The sequence below is a fragment of the Bombina bombina genome, chromosome 7 (genome assembly GCF_027579735.1).
Source record: "Bombina bombina isolate aBomBom1 chromosome 7, aBomBom1.pri, whole genome shotgun sequence".
NCBI classification, from domain to species: Eukaryota; Metazoa; Chordata; class Amphibia; order Anura; family Bombinatoridae; genus Bombina; species Bombina bombina.
In genome coordinates, this window is record NC_069505.1 from 460,277,383 (window position 1) to 460,301,056 (window position 23,674).

At 43.6% G+C, this 23,674-nt stretch overlaps 1 protein-coding gene across 1 annotated transcript in view; it reads right to left on the bottom strand.

Moving 5' to 3' along the window:
• The window catches only part of LOC128636439 (gastrula zinc finger protein XlCGF26.1-like), a 204,880-nt gene that overhangs the window by 107,571 nt on the left and 73,635 nt on the right, over positions 1-23,674 (bottom strand). The window contains exon 4 of the mRNA XM_053689453.1: positions 14,421-14,568. Within this exon, the coding sequence (XP_053545428.1) occupies positions 14,421-14,568 (148 nt within the window). The remainder of the gene's footprint in view (positions 1-14,420; positions 14,569-23,674) is intronic.

The window sequence follows — 23,674 nt, forward strand, 5'->3', positions numbered from 1 at the left end:
GTGGTGAGGGTCTTCTACGTAGGTCATAGTACTTTTTCTGAATGGCTTGAGCATGTTGGATATTCCTACTTAGAAACTGGAAATTCTCAACCACAGATTGCAGTAAATCATCAACACAGGGAGAGTTTGGTGTCTCTGTCTTTTGTAATGAGAAGCTAGGGCGATAAGCATAATTGGCATAAAAAGGTGAGAGATTGGTAGAAGCATTTATTGTGTTGCTGTAAGCGAATTCCGCCATGTATAAATATCGTGACCAGTCAGTTTGATGGTAGGAGCAGTAACAGTGTAACTACTGTTCAAGCCATTGATTTAACCTCTCGGTTTGGCCATTAGTTTGTGGGTGAAACACTGTGCTTAAGCGATGGTCAATTTGTAGCTGGTGTGAAAGACCTTTCCAGAACCTCAAGGTGAACTCTGTACCCCTATCTGTTGTCACGATGGAAGGGAGTCCATGGTAACAAATTATTGAATTCAGGAAAAGTTGTGCTGTTTCAGAGGATGTGGGCAGCTTATGGAACGGAACAAAATGAGCCATCTTTGTGAGAATATCAGTAACAACTAGAATGGCGTTTTGTCCAGAGCTCACAGGTAGCTCCACTATGAAGTCAATACCAAGATGAACCCAAGGTCTTTCGGGGATAGCTACTGGTATGAGATGCCCATAAGGTGGTTTCTTTTCATGTTTGGAAGTAATACAGATGGTGCAGTTTTGGATGTAATCCTTAATTGTGGTTTCCATATTTGGCCACCAATAGTTCCTAGTAAGTAGGTCTTTTGTTTTCTTGATAACTGGATGACCTAGAAGTGGGGGGTCATGATGTTGCATAGAAAGTGTGTAAGATAGGAACTCTGTCATTGCCTTCTTCCTCCTAAAGCAATTGCCAGAAGTAGAAATCAGGAAAGCATGCTGGATATTTTAGAAGATCCATAAATTACACCACTCCGTCTGGCTGTGTTTATGGAGGGATCCCCCAATGTTTACTTTAAAAAGTCTTGAAAAATATAAAAAAGGGGGCGTGTCCGGGCGGCGGCCATGAATGGTCGCAATATCTGCAGCTTCTACCAATTATTGTTGGAACACTGGTCTTTGGTTAAAAACATCTTGCGAATTTACACTTATGTTCCTTTTGTGGATCTAACTGCCTGAAAACCACAGTGTATTAATGACCGCAGAGCACAGATCTGGAAATTTGAGGCCCATGGTGGCGGCCTAATACGGAGCCTCAGAACCCCCCCCAGCATCCTGGCTGGGTATAGCAGTCACTGACGACTGCCACCTTTTACCTTATAAGGGGGACCTATTTATCGTTATTAGAGGGCTACTTGTACAGATATTCCCACGGAGGAAGATATATCTGAACTATATTATACAAATGGAAGCAATTGTAGACAAATGGGAAGCCAAGCTGATCCGGCTCACACAAGATCACTTCCGGAGCCTAGAGATAGAGTTGTTTAAAATTATCTGCGGGGTTTGCCCGCTTGAGACAATGGATCAGCAGCACTCCGACTGTTACCCAGAAGGCAGCAACCTTACCCCTCCCAGAGTGGATGCACCAAGCGGCGATGTTGCTCTTCCGACTACTAGTCCCGTTAGTCTTGACGAGGATAAAACCCTCCGCGCCCCAGCACAATTGATCGTTGAGACGGAGACCTTGTGTACAAACTCTGAGATTGTTACCCCTCACAGATCCCTACTCTCATCAACTGCCGGGACCAAAATAGGCGGAGGACTTTGCCCGGTCTCTGAGAGTCAGCCCCATATGGGACAATTGAGGCCATGGAACAGACCTTATAAAGCAGCCCAAGAGGGTACTTACCTCGATGCCACGGGTGTCTCACTAAATGAGGAGGATGTTACCGCTACTTTCCTACAGAAACCTTGTGGCTGGGAGGTGGAGGAGATCGAGGAAATACTTATAGTTTTCAATCCCTGTTGCCTCAGGATCGGAGTGGGGTAAGAATGTTTTGACTCAGACTGATGGGCTTGGGACATTTAGAGTCTATTCCCACAAAATAGCCCACTTATACATGAGGCCAATTTGATGAGACTCTCTGCCTCCCGCGGTCTCCAATTTGAGTTTATGTTTAGAGAGAGCCGGGAGATTACAGTATTGTTCACGCTTACCACAGCTCCATGTGGACACAAATTTATTTTCTTTTCCCCTTTGTCTTGGACTTATGATGTTTTGGATGATGGGGGATTACTGGGGAGGGTGTTAATGTGTTTTGTATGTTCCGATTTAGATTGTTCTCCTCCCTGATGTTTGAGATGTTGGCTGAGACTGGGCCCTCATGTGTGAGGTGTTTAGATGGCTGCTGAGTCGTGTCTTTCCCATGATTGCTATAACTATATTGATGTTAAGGGATGCTCTTTCAAGTTTGCAAAATGTGTATGTAATACTTTTCTCAATCCATAGTATTTCATAGTCATCTTTGGTAGTCAACTGGCAGCTATTGGGTTGGGAACATGTCGATTTTTTTTTGTTTTGTTTTTTCTTTTTATAATGTTATATAATTGCTGCAGACTTATCTCTACTTGTTAATCTTCTTTTCCCCAAAACCTTGCCCTAAAAGAGAATGTTTCTAAGTTCTAGTTGGCCTGTTCAGGCATGTCTGAGTGTTCTGTAAAAAAAGGGGGGGGGGGGAAAGAAAAGCACTTCCAACCATTTATTACTAACTCATACTATGCATACCAATAGTTAATTCACCTGCCGCCTGGGTACAGGGCCCGTGCTCGGACGGTAGGATCATAATAGTGCAAAATGTGAGCAGGTGGATGATAAGCTTCTCTCCTGGTATTCTAGAGCCATCTCCTAACCTTAAATATGAATAAGTACCTCTCTACATAGGTATGGGACCTTTTGGTCTTTATTACAGAGTAGGATCAAATGATACTATTATTGTAGCTATAAGTTTGGGGTGCTAGTTGTCGACATGTATGTACAAATTTACTTGTTGGTTATGCCACGCCTGATAGCTGCGAGTTGATCCAATTGTCTGTTCTAATATTATATATTTTGTCTTTTCCCGCCATAGGTCTTTATCCCATAATTAAGGGGAATTACAGAGTAGCACTAGATCCTAGTCTTTATTAGCCATATAACTTACATATTTTGATCACAGGCGTGTCATTCCGCAACTTCCATCATCCATATTGCCTCCTCTCCTCCCTCCCCCCCATTTAGTTTGCCTGCTAAACTTTGAAACTTTATCCTAATAATTTACCCTAGTTTGTTATAAATTTTGACATGTTTAGCTAGTTTATCATTTATAGCCCCCCCCCCCCCCTTATTCGGTTTGTACTAGCATATGTGTACATACAGCTACAAAGGCCTAACAGTGGGCCTCTTTGATTTGAGTCTAGTTTTAGTTTCTAGCCATCTTTTATCTAAATTACATTCACATAGTGTATAAAATAAGAAATGTGAGGTTGTAAGTTGAGTCCCAAGAGTGGCCTCATTCTGATATTATTGCCTTCTATGCTTTTTTCTTTCTTTCTATTTTGTTACCCAGCAGGGTCCAAAAGTGGCCCTATGTGTCATTTAGAAGGCATTGAGTTATCTTCCGGCAAGCTTTTTATTTACCTATTATCTTCAATATCTATATATGATTAAGATCTGTTTATCCTATATGACGTGTGGTATATCTTATGCTGGCAAAAATTGTATGCTTTGATTATATTGTTGTTTATTTTATTTTATGTTTGTATGCCGGATTCGAACCTCAATAAAAATATAAAAAAAAAAAAAAAAAGAAAAATATAAAAAAATGTTTGGCTGCTGCACTAGTATCCCCTTCTAGAAAGAAAGAATTCAATAGTTATATTTAAAGACTAAAACTATTTAACTGGAGGCAACCAACAATAGCGTTTATGTATTGCACTTAATGCGGCAAAAGTAAAGCTCTCCCAAAAAAATTTCATATTAAAAATGGCTAATGAAAATATGATATAGCCATGCACGCCATCATACAAATAATATTGTTAATAACCACATCCAACATCCGTGATTACAAAAGGACTATTATTTGGTAAACTGAGAAGTGACCTGGTTATCAAACTATTTACTGCATAATTCTTTACAGATCTCGTGCTGCAATGTACCAGCTCTAGCATATTTTATTTTGCAGTAAAATAGGACACAGCTGGTGAGACCTTGACTTGAAGTACACGCGTTCTGTAAACAACCACGTATTTAAACCTTGGTAGCAGGCCTATAACAGGCATCTGGCTGCCACGTGCGGAGATCCAAAAGCACTTGGTTGAGTTTTTGCATCCAAAGATTACGTTGTTCTTTAGTGTCTGCAGATAACCAATTTTTAGTGACGCATAATGTATCTCTGCATTGACTGACTAGTGTTTCTTGGTCGCTTTCTCTTTGTGGTCTCACTGTTATTATCTCAAAAGTATTGGGTCTAGCACAGAATTCTCTGTTGGCTGGTTTGATTTTCCGACTAGTACAGTTTGCTTTCAGCAGTGAGTTGCAAGTTTGTGTCAGAGTACAGTTCATCCATGACTACAAGGAAGGATTGTAGAGAGGATAGTACAGGGCTGATTGATTCATACAGGGTGTCCACCCAAATGCGGGGTTCACCCCTGAGGTAGGTAATCATTGTTAAGACCTTGACCCTATCATTTGGGTAGGTCTTTGGTTTTAGATTGAAAGTTAAGAGACATGCATTCCTAAATTGGCAGCATAGGCTCCTGTCACCATGGAACAATTCAGGTGGTGCCATCTGTGATTCTGCGGTGGTTTCGCTAGTAGGTGGTTTGCCTGGAATGGTGTCTCATTCTCTACCTGCAAATCCCTTAGACCTTGACTGAGTTCATCCACCCGTTGTGACAGGTTGTAGACGATTTGGGGCAGGTCTGCTGGATCCATGTCAGGCTTAGTTATTCTGTAATGTCTATGGGGAAAGGCTCACAACTGCAGACTTATGAATAGGTTATTATGTATCACCAAGCAATTGGGCTATTAATTTGCATAGATCATACAGCTTTAAGTGAATTTGTTATATATAAATTAACAGTGCTGCAGAGCAAAAAGCATTTGTTGCAACTTAAGAACTTTGCACCCTTCGTTGTGCTTATTGAAACAAATTATACTGCTTCCTTATTAATATATCTGTGGCCAGTCTGAATCCCAGATCCAATGATGTTGGAGTTAACTTGCAAATTGCTGTGCTTAGGGAAATCAATAACTTCAGATGGCGACAGATCAGGTAGGAAGGGGTTAAATAGAACCCTGGGTCCGTGGCTTGTGGAGCGGCTGCTTACAGCCCTAATCCGTATCACTTCTCCAGCTTTCAGAAGAAATGACAGACAGAAGTATTAGGAACAAAGTATCTGCTTATGTTTCTTACCAGTCATTATCTGGTCAGTCCAGACAGAGCGTGTGAGCGGTTCATCGCTGCTTTGGTGTCGTCACAGGGGTGTGAGTCTGTGGCCTCACAGCGTTTGCGTAGGAAAGGAGGTGGTGTCCGGTATGCTGTGACAGAGTGGCTTACAGCTGTGCAGTCTGAATAGCTCTGAGCAGCGGAATCCTCCGGTTTTAACCCCAGGGGGGTTTTCAACTACTGACTCGTATGCCTTGCTTAGGCAGGAAGACCTGTGTATTAGGCAGAGAAGGCAGTTCACGGAACTCCCTAGTTTAAGCCATGAGGGAAGGAAGTAGATACCAGGAATCTGCAGATCAGACATGTTTAGAAAATATTTGTAATCCAAAGGAGCAGGTTTCTCACTAAAGAGCTAAGAAACCAGTACTGCGGCTAGGTACAGCTTGTAGGTGCAATAACTAAGCACCTGTTTGTCGTCAGCTGAAGACTTAAATACAGTTGAGGCTGGATAACCATGTGACAGCAGGGAAGGAAAGAAAAGATGGAACGGATTCCTTACAGAACTAGACTCCTCAATACCCAAAGTGAACAATACTTCCTTTAATAAAGAACGAATATATTCAATCGCAAAAAGAAAGTAGATTTGTCAATTTCAGTCTCTGAAGCAGGATCCTCTGAGCCAGAAAAATCCTCATCAGCAGAAGATTTATGAGAAGTTTGGAAAGACATTTTACGTTTATATGAAGGCGGAATAGCAGTCATAGCCTTCTCTACGGCTGCAGCAATATCATTTTTCATATCTGCAGCAATATCATGTACATTAGACTGTGAAGGAATAACAGTAGATGTATTTGTACTTATAGAAACATTATCAGCATGTAATAATTTATCATAACAAGTGCCACATATTTGAGCTGAAGAAGTAAGATCAGCTAATTTACAACAAACACACTTAGCTTTTGTAGAAGTGTGTTCAGGCAGCTTAGTTCCTACAGTAACATCAGAGGCAGGATAAGTTTGAGTCATCTTGCAAAATGTAACAAAAAAGAAAAAATAACATTTAAACAAAATATCCAATTTCCTCAAAATAGCAGTTTCAGCTATTTAAGTGCAATACTAGAATCAGATATAGCCCTTTCCCCAGAGCAGGCCCTATTGCATTTTCCGCTAGAAGGACCTCTAAAGAGGCACTCCAAATAAGTCAATATGATCTGTACTGTCACGCGCATGTGTATAGCTAAATTTTGGAAAATGGATATCCCCTCCTTTGATTATATCGAAAAGAGAATAGAATACCACTATAATATGTCAAGCTCTACGGCAGAACTTTTAAACACCAAAGACTGTTTCATTGAAATCTGGGAACCATACATTATGCATATCGAAGGGGTTAGACGGATCAGACAGAACGTCATATAGAAGGAAAGCGTTAGAGGGGATAATGTGTGAGAACTGATTCCTATTGATTGTGGTGGGATGACATATTGCATGTTTGATATAATGAAACTATTATTCGGAGTAAAATCCCGACGTGTATAATGACTATGATTCTTTTACAGACTGAACCTGTTTTGTTTATGAGTTTATTTGTATTAAGATGTTTTAATATGAAAAATCAATAACAAATATTTAAAAAAAAAAAAATAGCAGTTTCAGGAATGGGAAAAAATGCTTATGATAAAATTCTTATACAAAAGTAAAATCAAAAGCAAACATCATAGCCCTCTATAAACAAATGAGAGCAGTGAGCCAAAGAGGGAGAGACTTAATATAATAACTTTTGGAGCCAAGAATGACGCAAAGGTGACGCAAATGCACAGGGAAAAAAAAATTTTGCCGCCAAAGCTAACAAAATGAAATGACGCAACTTGCGTCAAAACAGGCGCGACTTTGCCGCCAAAAAAATTGCGTCAATAGACGCAAGAAATGACGTGACACATATTACTACAGACGCAATTTCACACCAAAAATGACGCAAAAAAACATAATTTATGCTTACCTGATAAATTTATTTCTCTTGTAGTGTATCCAGTCCACGGATTATCCATTACTTATGGGATATTCTCCTTCCCAACAGGAAGTTGCAAGAGGATCACCCACAGCAGAGCTGCTATATAGCTCCTCCCCTCACTGTCATATCCAGTCATTCGACCGAAACAAGACGAGAAAGGAGAAACCATAGGGTGCAGTGGTGACTGTAGTTTAATTAAAATTTAGACCTGCCTTAAAAGGACAGGGCGGGCCGTGGAATGGATACACTACAAGAGAAATAAATTTATCAGGTAAGCATAAATTATGTTTTCTCTTGTTAAGTGTATCCAGTCCACGGATCATCCATTACTTGTGGGATACCAATACCAAAGCTAAAGTACACGGATGATGGGAGGGACAAGGCAGGATTAAATGGAAGGAACCACTGCCTGAAGAACCTTTCTCCCAAAAACAGCCTCCGAAGAAGCAAAAGTATAAAATTTTTAAAATTTTGAAAAAGTGTGAAGCGAAGACCAAGTCGCAGCCTTGCAAATCTGTTCAACAGAGGCCTCATTTTTAAAGGCTCAGGTGGAAGCCACAGCTCTAGTAGAATGAGCTGTAATCCTTTCAGGGGGCTGCTGTCCAGCAGTCTCAAAGGCTAAGCGAATTATGCTCCGAAGCCAAAAGGAAAGAGAGGTTGCCGAAGCTTTTTGACCTCTCCTCTGTCCAGAGTAAACGACAAACAGGGAAGATGTTTGGCAAAAATCTTTAGTAGCTTGTAAGTAAAACTTCAAGGCACGGACTACGTCCAGATTATGTAAAAGACGTTCCTTCTTTGAAGAAGGATTAGGACACAATGATGGAACAACGATCTCTTGATTGATATTCTTGTTAGAAACTACCTTAGGTAAAAACCCAGGTTTGGTACGCAGAACTACCTTATCTGCATGAAAAATCAGATAAGGAGAATCACATTGTAAGGCAGATAGCTCAGAGACTCTTCGAGCCGAGGAAATAGCCATCAAAAACAGAACTTTCCAAGAAAAAAGTTTAATATCAATGGAATGAAGGGGTTCAAACGGAACTCCTTGAAGAACTTTAAGAACCAAGTTTAAGCTCCACGGGGGAGCAACAGTTTTAAACACAGGCTTAATTCTAACCAAAGCCTGACAAAATGCCTGGATGTCTGGAACCTCTGCCAGACGCTTGTGCAAAAGAATAGACAGAGCAGAAATCTGTCCTTTTAAAGAACTAGCTGATAATCCTTTGTCCAAACCCTCTTGGAGAAAGGACAATATCCTAGGAATCCTAACCTTACTCCATGAGTAATTCTTGGATTCACACCAATAAAGATATTTACGCCATATCTTATGGTAGATTTTCCTGGTGACAGGCTTTCGTGCCTGTATTAAGGTATCAATGACTGACTCGGAGAAGCCACGCCTTGATAGAATCAAGCGTTCAATCTCCATGCAGTCAGTCTCAGAGAAATTAGATTTGGATGATTGAAAGGACCTTGTATTAGAAGGTCCTGCCTCAGAGGCAGAGTCCATGGTGGAAAGGATGACATGTCCACTAGGTCTGCATACCAGGTCCTGCGTGGCCACGCAGGCGCTATCAGAATCACAGATGCTCTCTCCTGCTTGATTTTGGCAATCAGTCGAGGGAGCAGAGGAAACGGTGGAAATACATAAGCCAGGTTGAAAAACCAAGGAGCTGCTAGAGCATCTATCAGCGTCGCTCCCGGGTCCCTGGACCTGGATCCGTAACAAGGAAGCTTGGCATTCTGGCGAGACGCCATGAGATCCAGTTCTGGATTGCCCCAACGATGGATCAGTTGAGCAAACACCTCCGGATGGAGTTCCCACTCCCCCGGATGAAAAGTCTGACGACTTAGAAAATCCGCCTCCCAGTTCTCCACGCCTGGGATGTGGATCGCTGACAGGTGGCAAGAGTGAGACTCTGCCCAGCTAATTATTTTTGAGACTTCTAACATCGCTAGGGAACTCCTGGTTCCCCCTTGATGGTTGATGTAAGCCACAGTCGTGATGTTGTCCGACTGAAATCTGATGAACCTCAGGGTTGCTAACTGAGGCCAAGCTAGAAGAGCATTGAATATTGCTCTTAACTCCAGAATATTTATCGGGAGGAGTTTCTCCTCCGAGTCCACAATCCCTGAGCCTTCAGGGAGTTCCAGACTGCGCACCAACCTAGAAGGCTGGCATCTGTTGTTACAATCGTCCAATCTGGCCTGCGAAAGGTCATACCCTTGGACAGATGGACCCGAGATAGCCACCAGAGAAGAGAATCTCTGGTCTCTTGATCCAGATTTAGTAGAGGGGACAAATCTGAGTAATCCCCATTCCACTGACATAGCATGCATAATTGCAGCGGTCTGAGATGCAGGCATGCAAATGGCACTATGTCCATTGCCGCTACCATTAAGCCGATTACTTCCATGCACTGAGCCACTGACGGACGTGAAATGGAATGAAGGACACGGCAAGCATTTAGAAGTTTTGATAACCTGGACTCCGTCAGGTAAATTTTCATCTCTACAGAATCTATAAGAGTCCCTAGGAAGGTGACTCTTGTGAGTGGGGATAGAGAACTCTTTTCCACGTTCACTTTCCACCCATGCGACCTCAGAAATGCCAGAACTATCTCTGTATGAGACTTGGCAATTTGAAAGCTTGACACCTGTATCAGGATGTTGTCTAGATACGGAGCCACCGCTATGCCTCGCGGTCTTAGAAATCTCCCTTGTGGAGGAGAAGCTTTGAAGTCCAGAAGATATCCCTCAGATATGATCTCCAACGCCCAAGGATCCTGAACATCTCTTGCCCACGCCTGGGCGAAGAGAGAAAGTCTGCCCCCCACTAGATCCGTTTCCGGATAGGGGGCCGTTCCTTCATGCTGTCTTAGGGGCAGCAGCAGGTTTTCTGGCCTGCTTGCCCTTGTTCCAGGCCTGGTTAGGTTTCCAGGCCTGTCTGGAATGAGCAACAGTTCCCTCTTGTTTTGAAGCGGAGGAAGTTGATGCTGCTCCTGCCTTGAAATTTCGAAAGGCATGAAAATTAGACTGTTTGGCCTTTGATTTGGCCCTGTCCTGAGGAAGGGTATGACCCTTGCCTCCAGTAATGTCAGCAATAATTTCCTTCAAGCCAGGCCCGAATAAGGTCTGCCCCTTGAAAGGAATGTTGAGTAGCCGTTAGTTTAGTCAAATGAACAATGGCATCAGAAACAAATGAGTTAGCTAGCTTAAGCGTTCTAAGCTTGTCAATAATTTCCTCCAATGGAGCTGTATGGATGGCCTCTTCCAGGGCCTCAAACCAAAATGCCCCCGCAGCAGTGACAGATGCAATGCATGCAAGGGGCTGCAAAATAAAACCTTGTTGAATAAACATTTTCTTAAGGTAACTCTCCAATTTTTTATCCATTGGATCTGAAAAAGCACAACTGTCCTCAACCAGGATAGTGGTACGCTTTGCTAAAGTAGAAACTGCTCCCTCCACCTTAGGGACCGTCTGCCATAAGTCCCGTGTAGTGGCGTCTATTGGAAACATTTTTCTAAATATAGGAGGTGGGGAAAAGGGCACACCGGGTCTATCCCACTCCTTGCTAATAATTTCTGTAAGCCTTTTAGGTATAGGAAAAACGTCAGTACACACCGGCACCGCGTAGTATCTATCCAGCCTACACAATTTCTCTGGAATTGCAACTGTGTTACAGTCATTCAGAGCAGCTAATACCTCCCCAAGCAATACACGGAGGTTCTCAAGCTTAAATTTAAAATTAGAAATCTCTGAATCAGGTTTCCCCGAGTCAGAGATGTCACCCACAGAATGAAGCTCTCCGTCCTCATGTTCTGCATACTGTGACGCAGTATCAGACATGGCTCTTACAGCATTTGCGCGCTCTGTATTTCTCCTAACCCCAGAGCTATCGCGCTTGCCTCTTAATTCAGGCAATCTAGATAATACCTCTGACAGGGTATTATTCATGATTGCAGCCATTTCCTGCAAGGTAATCGCTATGGGCGTCCCTGATGTAATTGGCGCCATATTAGCGTGCTTCCCCTGAGCGGGAGGCGAAGGGTCTGACACGTGGGGAGAGTTAGTCGGCATAACTTCCCCCTCGACAGAACCCTCTGGTGATAATTCTTTTATAGATAAAGACTGATCTTTACTGTTTAAGGTGAAATCAATACATTTATTACACATTCTCCTATGGGGCTCCACCATGGCTTTCAAACATAATGAATAAGTAGGTTCCTCTGTATCAGACATGTTTAAACAGACTAGCAATGAGATTAGCAAGCTTGGAAAACACTTAAAACAAGTTTACAAGCAATATAAAAAACATTACTGCGCCTTTAAGAAACACAAATTTTGTCCAAATTTGAAATAACAGTGAAAAAAGGCAGTTACACTAACGAAATTTTTACAGTGTATGTAACAAGTTAGCAGAGCATTGCACCCACTTGCAAATGGATGATTAACCCCTTAATACCAAAAACGGAATTACAAATGACAAAAACGTTTTTTAAACAGTCACAACAACTGCCAAAGCTCTACTGTGGCTTTTTACCTCCCTCAATACGACTTTTGAAGCCTTTTGAGCCCTTCAGAGAAGTCCTGGAACATGCAGGAAGAAGCTGGATGTCTGTGTCTGTAATTTTTGCTGCGCAAAAAAGCGCTAAAATAGGCCCCTCCCACTCATATTACAACAGTGGAAAGCCTCAAGGAACTGTTTCTAGGCAAAATTCAAGACAGCCATGTGGAAAAAACTAGGCCCCAATAAGTTTTATCACCAAACATATATAAAAAACGATTAAACATGCCAGCAAACGTTTTAAAATACACTTTTATAAGAGTATGTATCTCTATTAATAAACCTGATACCAGTCGCTATCACTGCATTTAAGGCTTTACTTACATTACTTCGGTATCAGCAGCATTTTCTAGCAAATTCCATCCCTAGAAAAATATTTTAACTGCACATACCTTATTGCAGGAAAACCTGCACGCTATTCCCCCTCTGAAGTTACCTCACTCCTCAGAATATGTGAGAACAGCAAAGGATCTTAGTTACTTCTGCTAAGATCATAGAAAACACAGGAAGATTCTTCTTCCAAATACTGCCTGAGAGAAACAGTACACTCCGGTACCATTTAAAAATAACAAACTTTTGATTGAAGAAATAAACTAAGTATAAAACACCACAGTCCTCTTACGACCTCCATCTTAGTTGAGAGTTGCAAGAGAATGACTGGATATGACAGTGAGGGGAGGAGCTATATAGCAGCTCTGCTGTGGGTGATCCTCTTGCAACTTCCTGTTGGGAAGGAGAATATCCAATAAGTAATGGATGATCCGTGGACTGGATACACTTAACAAGAGAAAGTTGCATTTTGCGTCATCGCAAGCCTAATTAGCTTACGAAAATGTTAATAAACAGACTCCAAGTTACAACTAACTGGAACCCCAGGTAAGAAAAAAAACTAAAATCTCCCATAAACATAATTTCCACGGTGTAACTGATAGACTGCACAGGGAGATACACAGACCTGACTCATGGCAAATATATGCAATATACATTTTAAAACTTTATACTATAAAGTGCCAAACATAGCTGAGAGTGTCTAAAAAAAATGATATATACTTACAAGAAGACACCCATTCACATATAGCAGACAGGCAAACCATTACTGAAACATATCAGCAGAGGCAATGGTAGAGGAGTATAATGTCGATCTGTAAAGGGAGGCAGCAGCTATACTATACAGCGCTACCTGAGTGAGATATTTATTACTACACAGCGTTACCTGAGTGAGATATTTATTACTACACAGCTTTAACTGAGTGAGATTGATATTTATTACTACAAAGAGTTACCCGAGTGAGATATTTATTACGACACAGCGTTACCCGAGTGAGATATTTATTACTCAACAGCGTTACCTGAGTGAGATATTTATTACTACACAGCGTCACCCCTGAGTGAGATATTTATTACTACACAGCGCTACTTGAGAGATATTTATTACTACACAGCGTTACCAGAGTGAGATATTTATTACTACACAACGTTACTTGAGTGAGATATTTATTACTACACAGCGTTACCTGAGTGAGATATTTATTACTACACAGTGTTACTTTACGGAGATATTTATTACTACACAGCGTTACCTGAGTGAGATATTTATAACTACACAGCGTTACCTGAGTGAGATATTTATTACTACACAGCGTTACCCGAGTGAGATATTTATTACTACACAGCGTTACCCGAGTGAGATATTTATTACTACACAGCGTTACCCGAGTGAGATATTTATTACCACACAGCGTTACCTGAGTGAGATATTTATTACTACACAGCGTTACCTGAGTGAGATATTTATTACTACACAGCGCTACCTGAGAGAGATATTTATTACTACACAGCGCTACCTGAGAGATACTTATTACTACACAGCGTTACCTGAGTGAGATATTTATTACTACACAGCGCTACCTGAGAGATATTTATTACTACACAGCGTTACCGGAGTGAGAAATGTATTACTAAACAGCGTTACCTGAATGAGATATTAATTACTACACAGCATTACCTGAGTGAGATATTTATTACTACACAGTGTTACCTGAATGAGATATTTATTACTACACAGTGTTACCTGAATAAGATATTTATTACTACACAGCGTTACCTGAGAGAGATATTTATTAGTACACAGCGTTACCTGAGTGAGATATTTATTACTACACAGCGTTACCTGAGTGAGATATTTATTACTACACAGCGTTACCTGAGTGAGATATTTATTACTACACAGCGTTACCTGAATGAGATATTTATTACTACACAGCGTTACCTGAGTGAGATATTTATTACTACACAGCGTTACCTGAGTGAGATATTTATTACTACACAGCGTTGCCTGAGTGAGATATTTAGTACTATACAGCATTACCTGAGTGAGATATTTATTACTACACAGCGTTACCGGAGTGAGAAATTTATTACTACATAGCGTTACCTGAGTGAGATATTTATTACTACACAGCGTTACCTGAGTGAGATATTTATTACTACACAGCGTTTACCTGAGCTCTCATTTCCTGGGATCTCCATTGTCCTTAGTGCTTGCTGAGTCTCCATCATGACGTCCTTGTAAAGCTCCTTGTGTCCCTCTATAAAGTCCCACTCCTCCATAGAGAAATACACGGCAACGTCATCACACTTTATAGGCACCTGAAATATACACACAACTCATTCAGCACTAACACAGGGACTGGTTCTGTCAAACACTTAAAAGGCACCTGAAACACACACACAACTCATTCAGCGCTGACACAGGGACTGGTTTTGTCACACACTTTATAGGCACCTGAAACACACACAACTCATTCAGCGCTGACACAGGGACTGGTTTTGTCACACACTTTATAGGCACCTGAAACACACACAACTCATTCAGCGCTGACACAGGGACTGGTTCTGTCACAAACTTTATAGGCACCTGAAAACCACACAACTCATTCAGCGCTGACAGAGGGACTGGTTCTGTCACACACTTTATAGGCACCTGAAACACACACACACACAACTCATTCAGCACTGACACAGGGACTGGTTCTGTCACACACTTTATAGGCACCTGAAACACACACAACACTCATTTAGCGCTGACACAGGGACTGGTTCTGTCACACAATTTATAGGCACCTGAAACACACACAACTCATTCAGTGCTGACACAGGGACTGGTTCTGTCACACACTTTATAGGTACCTGAAACACACACACAACTCATTCAGCGCTGACACAGGGACTGGTTCTCTCACACACTTTATAGGCACATGAAACACATACAGCTCATTCACCGCTGACACAGGGAATGGTTCTGTCACACACTTTATAGGCACCTGAAACACACAGAACTCATTCAGAGCTGACACAGGGACTGGTTCTGTCACACACTTTATAGGCACCTGAAACATACACACACACAACTCATTCAGCACTGACACAGGGACTGATTCTGTCACACACTTTATAGGCACCTGAAACACACAGAACTCATTCAGCGTTGGCAGAGGGACTGGTTCTGTCATACACTTTATAGGCACCTGAAACACACACACACACACACACACACAACTCATTCAGCACTGACACATGGACTGGTTCTGTCACACACTTTATAGGCACCTGAAACACACACACACAACTCATTCAGCGCTGACACAGGGACTGGTTCTGTCACAAACTTTATAGGCACCTGAAAACCACACAACTCATTCAGCGCTGACAGAGGGACTGGTTCTGTCACACCCTTTATAGGCACCTGAAACACACACACACACAACTCATTCAGCACTGACACAGGGACTGGTTCTGTCACACACTTTATAGGCACCTGAAACACACACAACACTCATTTAGCGCTGACACAGGGACTGGTTCTGTCACACAATTTATAGGCACCTGAAACACACACAACTCATTCAGTGCTGACACAGGGACTGGTTCTGTCACACACTTTATAGGTACCTGAAACACACACACAACTCATTCAGCGCTGACACAGGGACTGGTTCTCTCACACACTTTATAGGCACATGAAACACATACAGCTCATTCACCGCTGACACAGGGAATGGTTCTGTCACACACTTTATAGGCACCTGAAACACACAGAACTCATTCAGAGCTGACACAGGGACTGGTTCTGTCGCACACTTTATAGGCACCTGAAACATACACACACACAACTCATTCAGCACTGACACAGGGACTGATTCTGTCACACACTTTATAGGCACCTGAAACACACAGAACTCATTCAGCGTTGGCAGAGGGACTGGTTCTGTCATACACTTTATAGGCACCTGAAACACACACACACACACACACACACACACACACAACTCATTCAGCACTGACACATGGACTGGTTCTGTCACACACTTTATAGGCACCTGAAACACACACACACAACTCATTCAGCGCTGACACAGGGACTGGTTCTGTCACACACTTTATAGGCACCTGAAACACACACACAACTCATTCAGTGCTGACACAGGGACTGGTTCTGTCACACACTTTATAGGCACATGAAACACACACACACAACTCATTCAGTGGTGACATAGGGACTGGTTCTGTCACACACTTTATAGGCACCTGAAACACACACACAACTCATTTAGCGCTGACACAGGGACTGGTTCTGTCACACACTTTATAGGCACCTGAAACACACACACACAACTCATTCAGCACTGACACAGGGACTGGTTCTGTCACACACTTTATAGGCACCTGAAACACACAAAACTCATTCAGCACTGACACAGGAACTGGTTGTGTTACACACTTTATAGGCACCTGAAACACACACACAACTCATTCAGCGCTGACACAGGGACTGGTTCTGTCACACACTTTATAGGCACCTGAAACACACACAACTCATTCAGCGCTGACACAGGGACTGGTTCTGTCACACACTTTATAGGCACCTGAAACACACACACAACTCATTCAGCACTGACACAGGGACTGGTTCTGTCACACACTTTATAGGCACCTGAAACACACACACAACTCATTCAGCGCTGACACAGGGACTGGTTCTGTCACACTTTATAGGCACCTGAAACACACACACAACTCATTCAGCACTGACACAGGGACTGGTTCTGTCAAACACTTTATGGGCACCTGAAACACACACACACACACACACACAACTGATTCAGTGCTGACACAGGGACTGGTTCTGTCACACACTTTATAGGCACCTGAAACACACACAACTCATTCAGCGCTGACACAGGGAATGGTTCTGTCACACACTTTATAGGCACCTGAAACACACACAACTCATTCAGCGCTGACACAGGGACTGGTTCTGTCACACACTTCATAGGCACCTGAAACACACACAGCTCATTCAGCGCTGACAAAGGGAATGGTTCTGTCACACACTTTATAGGCACCCGAAACACACACACACAACTCATTCAGCACTGACACAGGGACTGGTTCTGTCACACACTTTATAGGCACCTGAAACACACAGAACTCATTCAGCGTTGGCAGAGGGACTGGTTCTGTCACACACTTTATAGGCACCTAAAACACACACACACACAACTCATTCAGCACTGACACATGGATTGGTTCTGTCACACACTTTATAGGCACCTGAAACACACACACAACTCATTCAGCGCTGACACAGGGACTGGTTCTGTCACACACTTTATAGGCACCTGAAACACACACACAACTCATTCAGTGCTGACACAGGGACTGGTTCTGTCACACACTTTATAGGCACCTGAAACACACACACAACTCATTCAGCGCTGACACAGGGACTGGTTCTGTCACACACTTTATAGGCACCTGAAACACACACAACTCATTCAGCGCTGACACAGGGACTGGTTCTGTCACACACTTTATAGGCACCTGAAACACACACACAACTCATTCAGCGCTGACACAGGGACTGGTTCTGTCACACACTTTATAGGCACCTGAAACACACACACAACTCATTCAGCGCTGACACAGGGACTGGTTCTGTCACACTTTATAGGCACCTGAAACACACACACACACAACTGATTCAGCGCTGACACAGGGACTGGTTCTGTCACACACTTTATAGGCACCTGAAACAAACGCAACTCATTCAGCACCGACACAGGGACTGGTTTTGTCACACACTTTATAGGCACCTGAAACACACACAACTCATTCAGCGCTGACACAGGGACTGGTTCTGTCACACACTTTATAGGCACCTGAAACACACACAACTCATTCAGCGCTGACACAGGGACTGGTTCTGTCACACACTTTATAGGCACCTGAAACACACACAACTCATTCAGTGCTGACACAGGGACTGGTTCTGCCACACACTTTATAGGCACCTGAAACACACACAACTCATTCAGCACTGACACAGGGACTGGTTCTGTCACACACCTTATAGGCACCTGAAACACACACAACTCATTCAGCACTGACAAAGGGAATGGTTCTGTCACACACTTTATAGGCACCTGAAACACACAGAACTCATTCAGCGTTGGCAGAGGGACTGGTTCTGTCACACCTTATAGGCACCTGAAACACACACAACTCATTCAGCACTGACACAGGGAATGGTTCTGTCACACACTTTATAGGCACCTGAAACACACACAACTCATTCAGCGCTGACACAGGGACTGGTTCTGTCACACACTTTATAGGCACCTAAAACACACACACACACAATTCATTCAGCACTGACACATGGATTGGTTCTGTCACACACTTTATAGGCACCTGAAACACACACACACAACTCATTCAGCACTGACACAGGTACTGGTTCTGTCACACACTTTATAGGCACCTGAAACACACAGAACTCATTCAGCGTTGGCAGAGGGACTGGTTCTGTCACACACTTTATAGGCACCTGAAACACACACACACACACACACAACTCATTCAGCACTGACACAGGGACTGGTTCTGTCACACACTTTATAGGCACCTGAAACACACACACACACACAACTCATTCAGCACTGACACAGGGACTGGTTCTGTCACACACTTTATAGGCACCTGAAACACACAGAACTCATTCAGCGTTGGCAGAGGGACTGGTTCTGTCACACACCTTATAGGCACCTGAAACACACACAACTCATTCAGCACTGACACAGGGAATGGTTCTGTCACACACTTTATAGGCACCTGAAACACACAGAACTCATTCAGCGTTGGCAGAGGGACTGGTTCTGTCACACACCTTATAGGCACCTGAAACTCACACAACTCATTCAGCGCTGACACAGGGACTGGTTCTGTCACACACTTTATAGGCACCTAAAACACACACACACACAATTCATTCAGCACTGACACATGGATTGGTTCTGTCACACACTTTATAGGCACCTGAAACATGCACAACTCATTCAGTGCTGACACAGGGACTGGTTCTGTCACACACTTTATAGGTACCTGAAACACACACACAACTCATTCAGCGCTGACACAGGGACTGGTTCTGTCACACACTTTATAGGCACCTGAAACACACACACACAACTCATTCAGCACTGACACAGGGACTGGTTCTGTCACACACTTTATAGGCACCTGAAACACACAAAACTCATTCAGCACTGACACAGGGACTGGTTCTGTCACACACTTTATAGGCACCTGAAACACACACACAACTCATTCAGCACTGACACAGGGACTGCTTCTGTCTCACACTTTATAGGCACCCGAAATATACACACACCTCATTCAGCACTGACACAGGAACTGGTTGTGTTACACACTTTATAGGCACCTGAAACACACACACAACTCATTCAGCGCTGACACAGGGACTGGTTCTGTCACACACTTTATAGGCACCTGAAACACACACACAACTCATTCAGCACTGACACAGGGACTGGTTCTGTCACACACTTTATAGGCACCTGAAACACACACACAACTCATTCAGCGCTGACACAGGGACTGGTTCTGTCACACTTTATAGGCACCTGAAACACACACACAACTCATTCAGCACTGACACAGGGACTGGTTCTGTCAAACACTTTATGGGCACCTGAAACACACACACACACACACACACACAACTGATTCAGTGCTGACACAGGGACTGGTTCTGTCACACACTTTATAGGCACCTGAAACACACACACAACTCATTCAGCGCTGACACAGGGAATGGTTCTGTCACACACTTTATAGGCACCTGAAACACACACAACTCATTCAGCGCTGACACAGGGACTGGTTCTGTCACACACTTTATAGGCACCTGAAACACACACAGCTCATTCAGCGCTGACAAAGGGAATGGTTCTGTCACACACTTTATAGGCACCCGAAACACACACACACAACTCATTCAGCACTGACACAGGGACTGGTTCTGTCACACACTTTATAGGCACCTGAAACACACAGAACTCATTCAGCGTTGGCAGAGGGACTGGTTCTGTCACACACTTTATAGGCACCTAAAACACACACACACACAACTCATTCAGCACTGACACATGGATTGGTTCTGTCACACACTTTATAGGCACCTGAAACACACACACAACTCATTCAGCGCTGACACAGGGACTGGTTCTGTCACACACTTTATAGGCACCTGAAACACACACAACTCATTCAGTGCTGACACAGGGACTGGTTCTGTCACACACTTTATAGGCACCTGAAACACACACAACTCATTCAGCGCTGACACAGGGACTGGTTCTGTCACACACTTTATAGGCACCTGAAACACACACACAACTCATTCAGCGCTGACACAGGGACTGGTTCTGTCACACACTTTATAGGCACCTGAAACACACACACAACTCATTCAGCGCTGACACAGGGACTGGTTCTGTCACACTTTATAGGCACCTGAAACACACACACACACAACTGATTCAGCGCTGACACAGGGACTGGTTCTGTCACACACTTTATAGGCACCTGAAACAAACGCAACTCATTCAGCACCGACACAGGGACTGGTTTTGTCACACACTTTATAGGCACCTGAAACACACACAACTCATTCAGCGCTGACACAGGGACTGGTTCTGTCACACACTTTATAGGCACCTGAAACACACACAACTCATTCAGCGCTGACACAGGGACTGGTTCTGTCACACACTTTATAGGCACCTGAAACACACACAACTCATTCAGTGCTGACACAGGGACTGGTTCTGCCACACACTTTATAGGCACCTGAAACACACACAACTCATTCAGCACTGACACAGGGACTGGTTCTGTCACACACCTTATAGGCACCTGAAACACACACAACTCATTCAGCACTGACACAGGGAATGGTTCTGTCACACACTTTATAGGCACCTGAAACACACAGAACTCATTCAGCGTTGGCAGAGGGACTGGTTCTGTCACACCTTATAGGCACCTGAAACACACACAACTCATTCAGCACTGACACAGGGAATGGTTCTGTCACACACTTTATAGGCACCTGAAACACACACACAACTCATTCAGCGCTGACACAGGGACTGGTTCTGTCACACACTTTATAGGCACCTAAAACACACACACACACAATTCATTCAGCACTGACACATGGATTGGTTCTGTCACACACTTTATAGGCACCTGAAACATGCACAACTCATTCAGTGCTGACACAGGGACTGGTTCTGTCACACACTTTATAGGTACCTGAAACACACACACAACTCATTCAGCGCTGACACAGGGACTGGTTCTGTCACACACTTTATAGGCACCTGAAACACACAGAACTCATTCAGAGCTGACACAGGGACTGGTTCTGTCACACACTTTATAGGCACCTGAAACACACACACACACAACTCATTCAGCACTGACACAGGTACTGGTTCTGTCACACACTTTATAGGCACCTGAAACACACAGAACTCATTCAGCGTTGGCAGAGGGACTGGTTCTGTCACACACTTTATAGGCACCTGAAACACACACACACACACAACTCATTCAGCACTGACACAGGGACTGGTTCTGTCACACACTTTATAGGCACCTGAAACACACACACACACACAACTCATTCAGCACTGACACAGGGACTGGTTCTGTCACACACTTTATAGGCACCTGAAACACACAGAACTCATTCAGCGTTGGCAGAGGGACTGGTTCTGTCACACACCTTATAGGCACCTGAAACACACACAACTCATTCAGCACTGACACAGGGAATGGTTCTGTCACACACTTTATAGGCACCTGAAACACACAGAACTCATTCAGCGTTGGCAGAGGGACTGGTTCTGTCACACACCTTATAGGCACCTGAAACACACACAACTCATTCAGCGCTGACACAGGGACTGGTTCTGTCACACACTTTATAGGCACCTAAAACACACACACACACTATTCATTCAGCACTGACACATGGATTGGTTCTGTCACACACTTTATAGGCACCTGAAACATGCACAACTCATTCAGTGCTGACACAGGGACTGGTTCTGTCACACACTTTATAGGTACCTGAAACACACACACAACTCATTCAGCGCTGACACAGGGACTGGTTCTGTCACACACTTTATAGGCACCTGAAACACACAGAACTCATTCAGAGCTGACACAGGGACTGGTTCTGTCACACACTTTATAGGCACCTGAAACACACACACACACAACTCATTCAGCACTGACACAGGTACTGGTTCTGTCACACACTTTATAGGCACCTGAAACACACAGAACTCATTCAGCGTTGGCAGAGGGACTGGTTCTGTCACACACTTTATAGGCACCTGAAACACACACACACACACAACTCATTCAGCACTGACACAGGGACTGGTTCTGTCACACACTTTATAGGCACCTGAAACACACACACACACAACTCATTCAGCACTGACACAGGGACTGGTTCTGTCACACACTTTATAGGCACCTGAAACACACAGAACTCATTCAGCGTTGGCAGAGGGACTGGTTCTGTCACACACTTTATAGGCACCTGAAACACACACACACACACACAACTCATTCAGCGCTGACACAGGGACTGGTTCTGTCACACACTTTATAGGCACCTGAAACACACACACAACTCATTCAGTGCTGACACAGGGACTGGTTCTGTCACACACTTTATAGGCACCTGAAACACACACACAACTCATTTAGCGCTGACACAGGGACTGGTTCTGTCACACACTTTATAGGCACCTGAAACACACACACACACACAACTCATTCAGCACTAACACAGGGACTGGTTCTGTCACACACTTTATAGGCACCTGAAACACACACACAACTCATTCAGCGCTGACACAGGGACTGGTTCTGTCACACACTTTATAGGCACCTGAAACACACACAACTCATTCAGCGCTGACACAGGGACTGGTTCTGTCACACACTTTATAGGCACCTGAAACACACAAACAACTCATTCAGTGCTGACACAGGGACTGGTTCTGTCACACACTTTATAGGCACCTGAAACACACACACAACTCATTCAGCGCTGACACAGGGACTGGTTCTGTCACACTTTATAGGCACCTGAAACACACACACACACAACTGATTCAGCGCTGACACAGGGACTGGTTCTGTCACACACTTTATAGGCACCTGAAACACACACAACTCATTCAGCGCTGACACAGGGACTGGTTCTGTCACACACTTATAGGCACCTGAAACACACACAGCTCATTCAGCACTGACACAGGGACTGGTTCTGTCACACACTTTATAGGCACCTGAAACACAC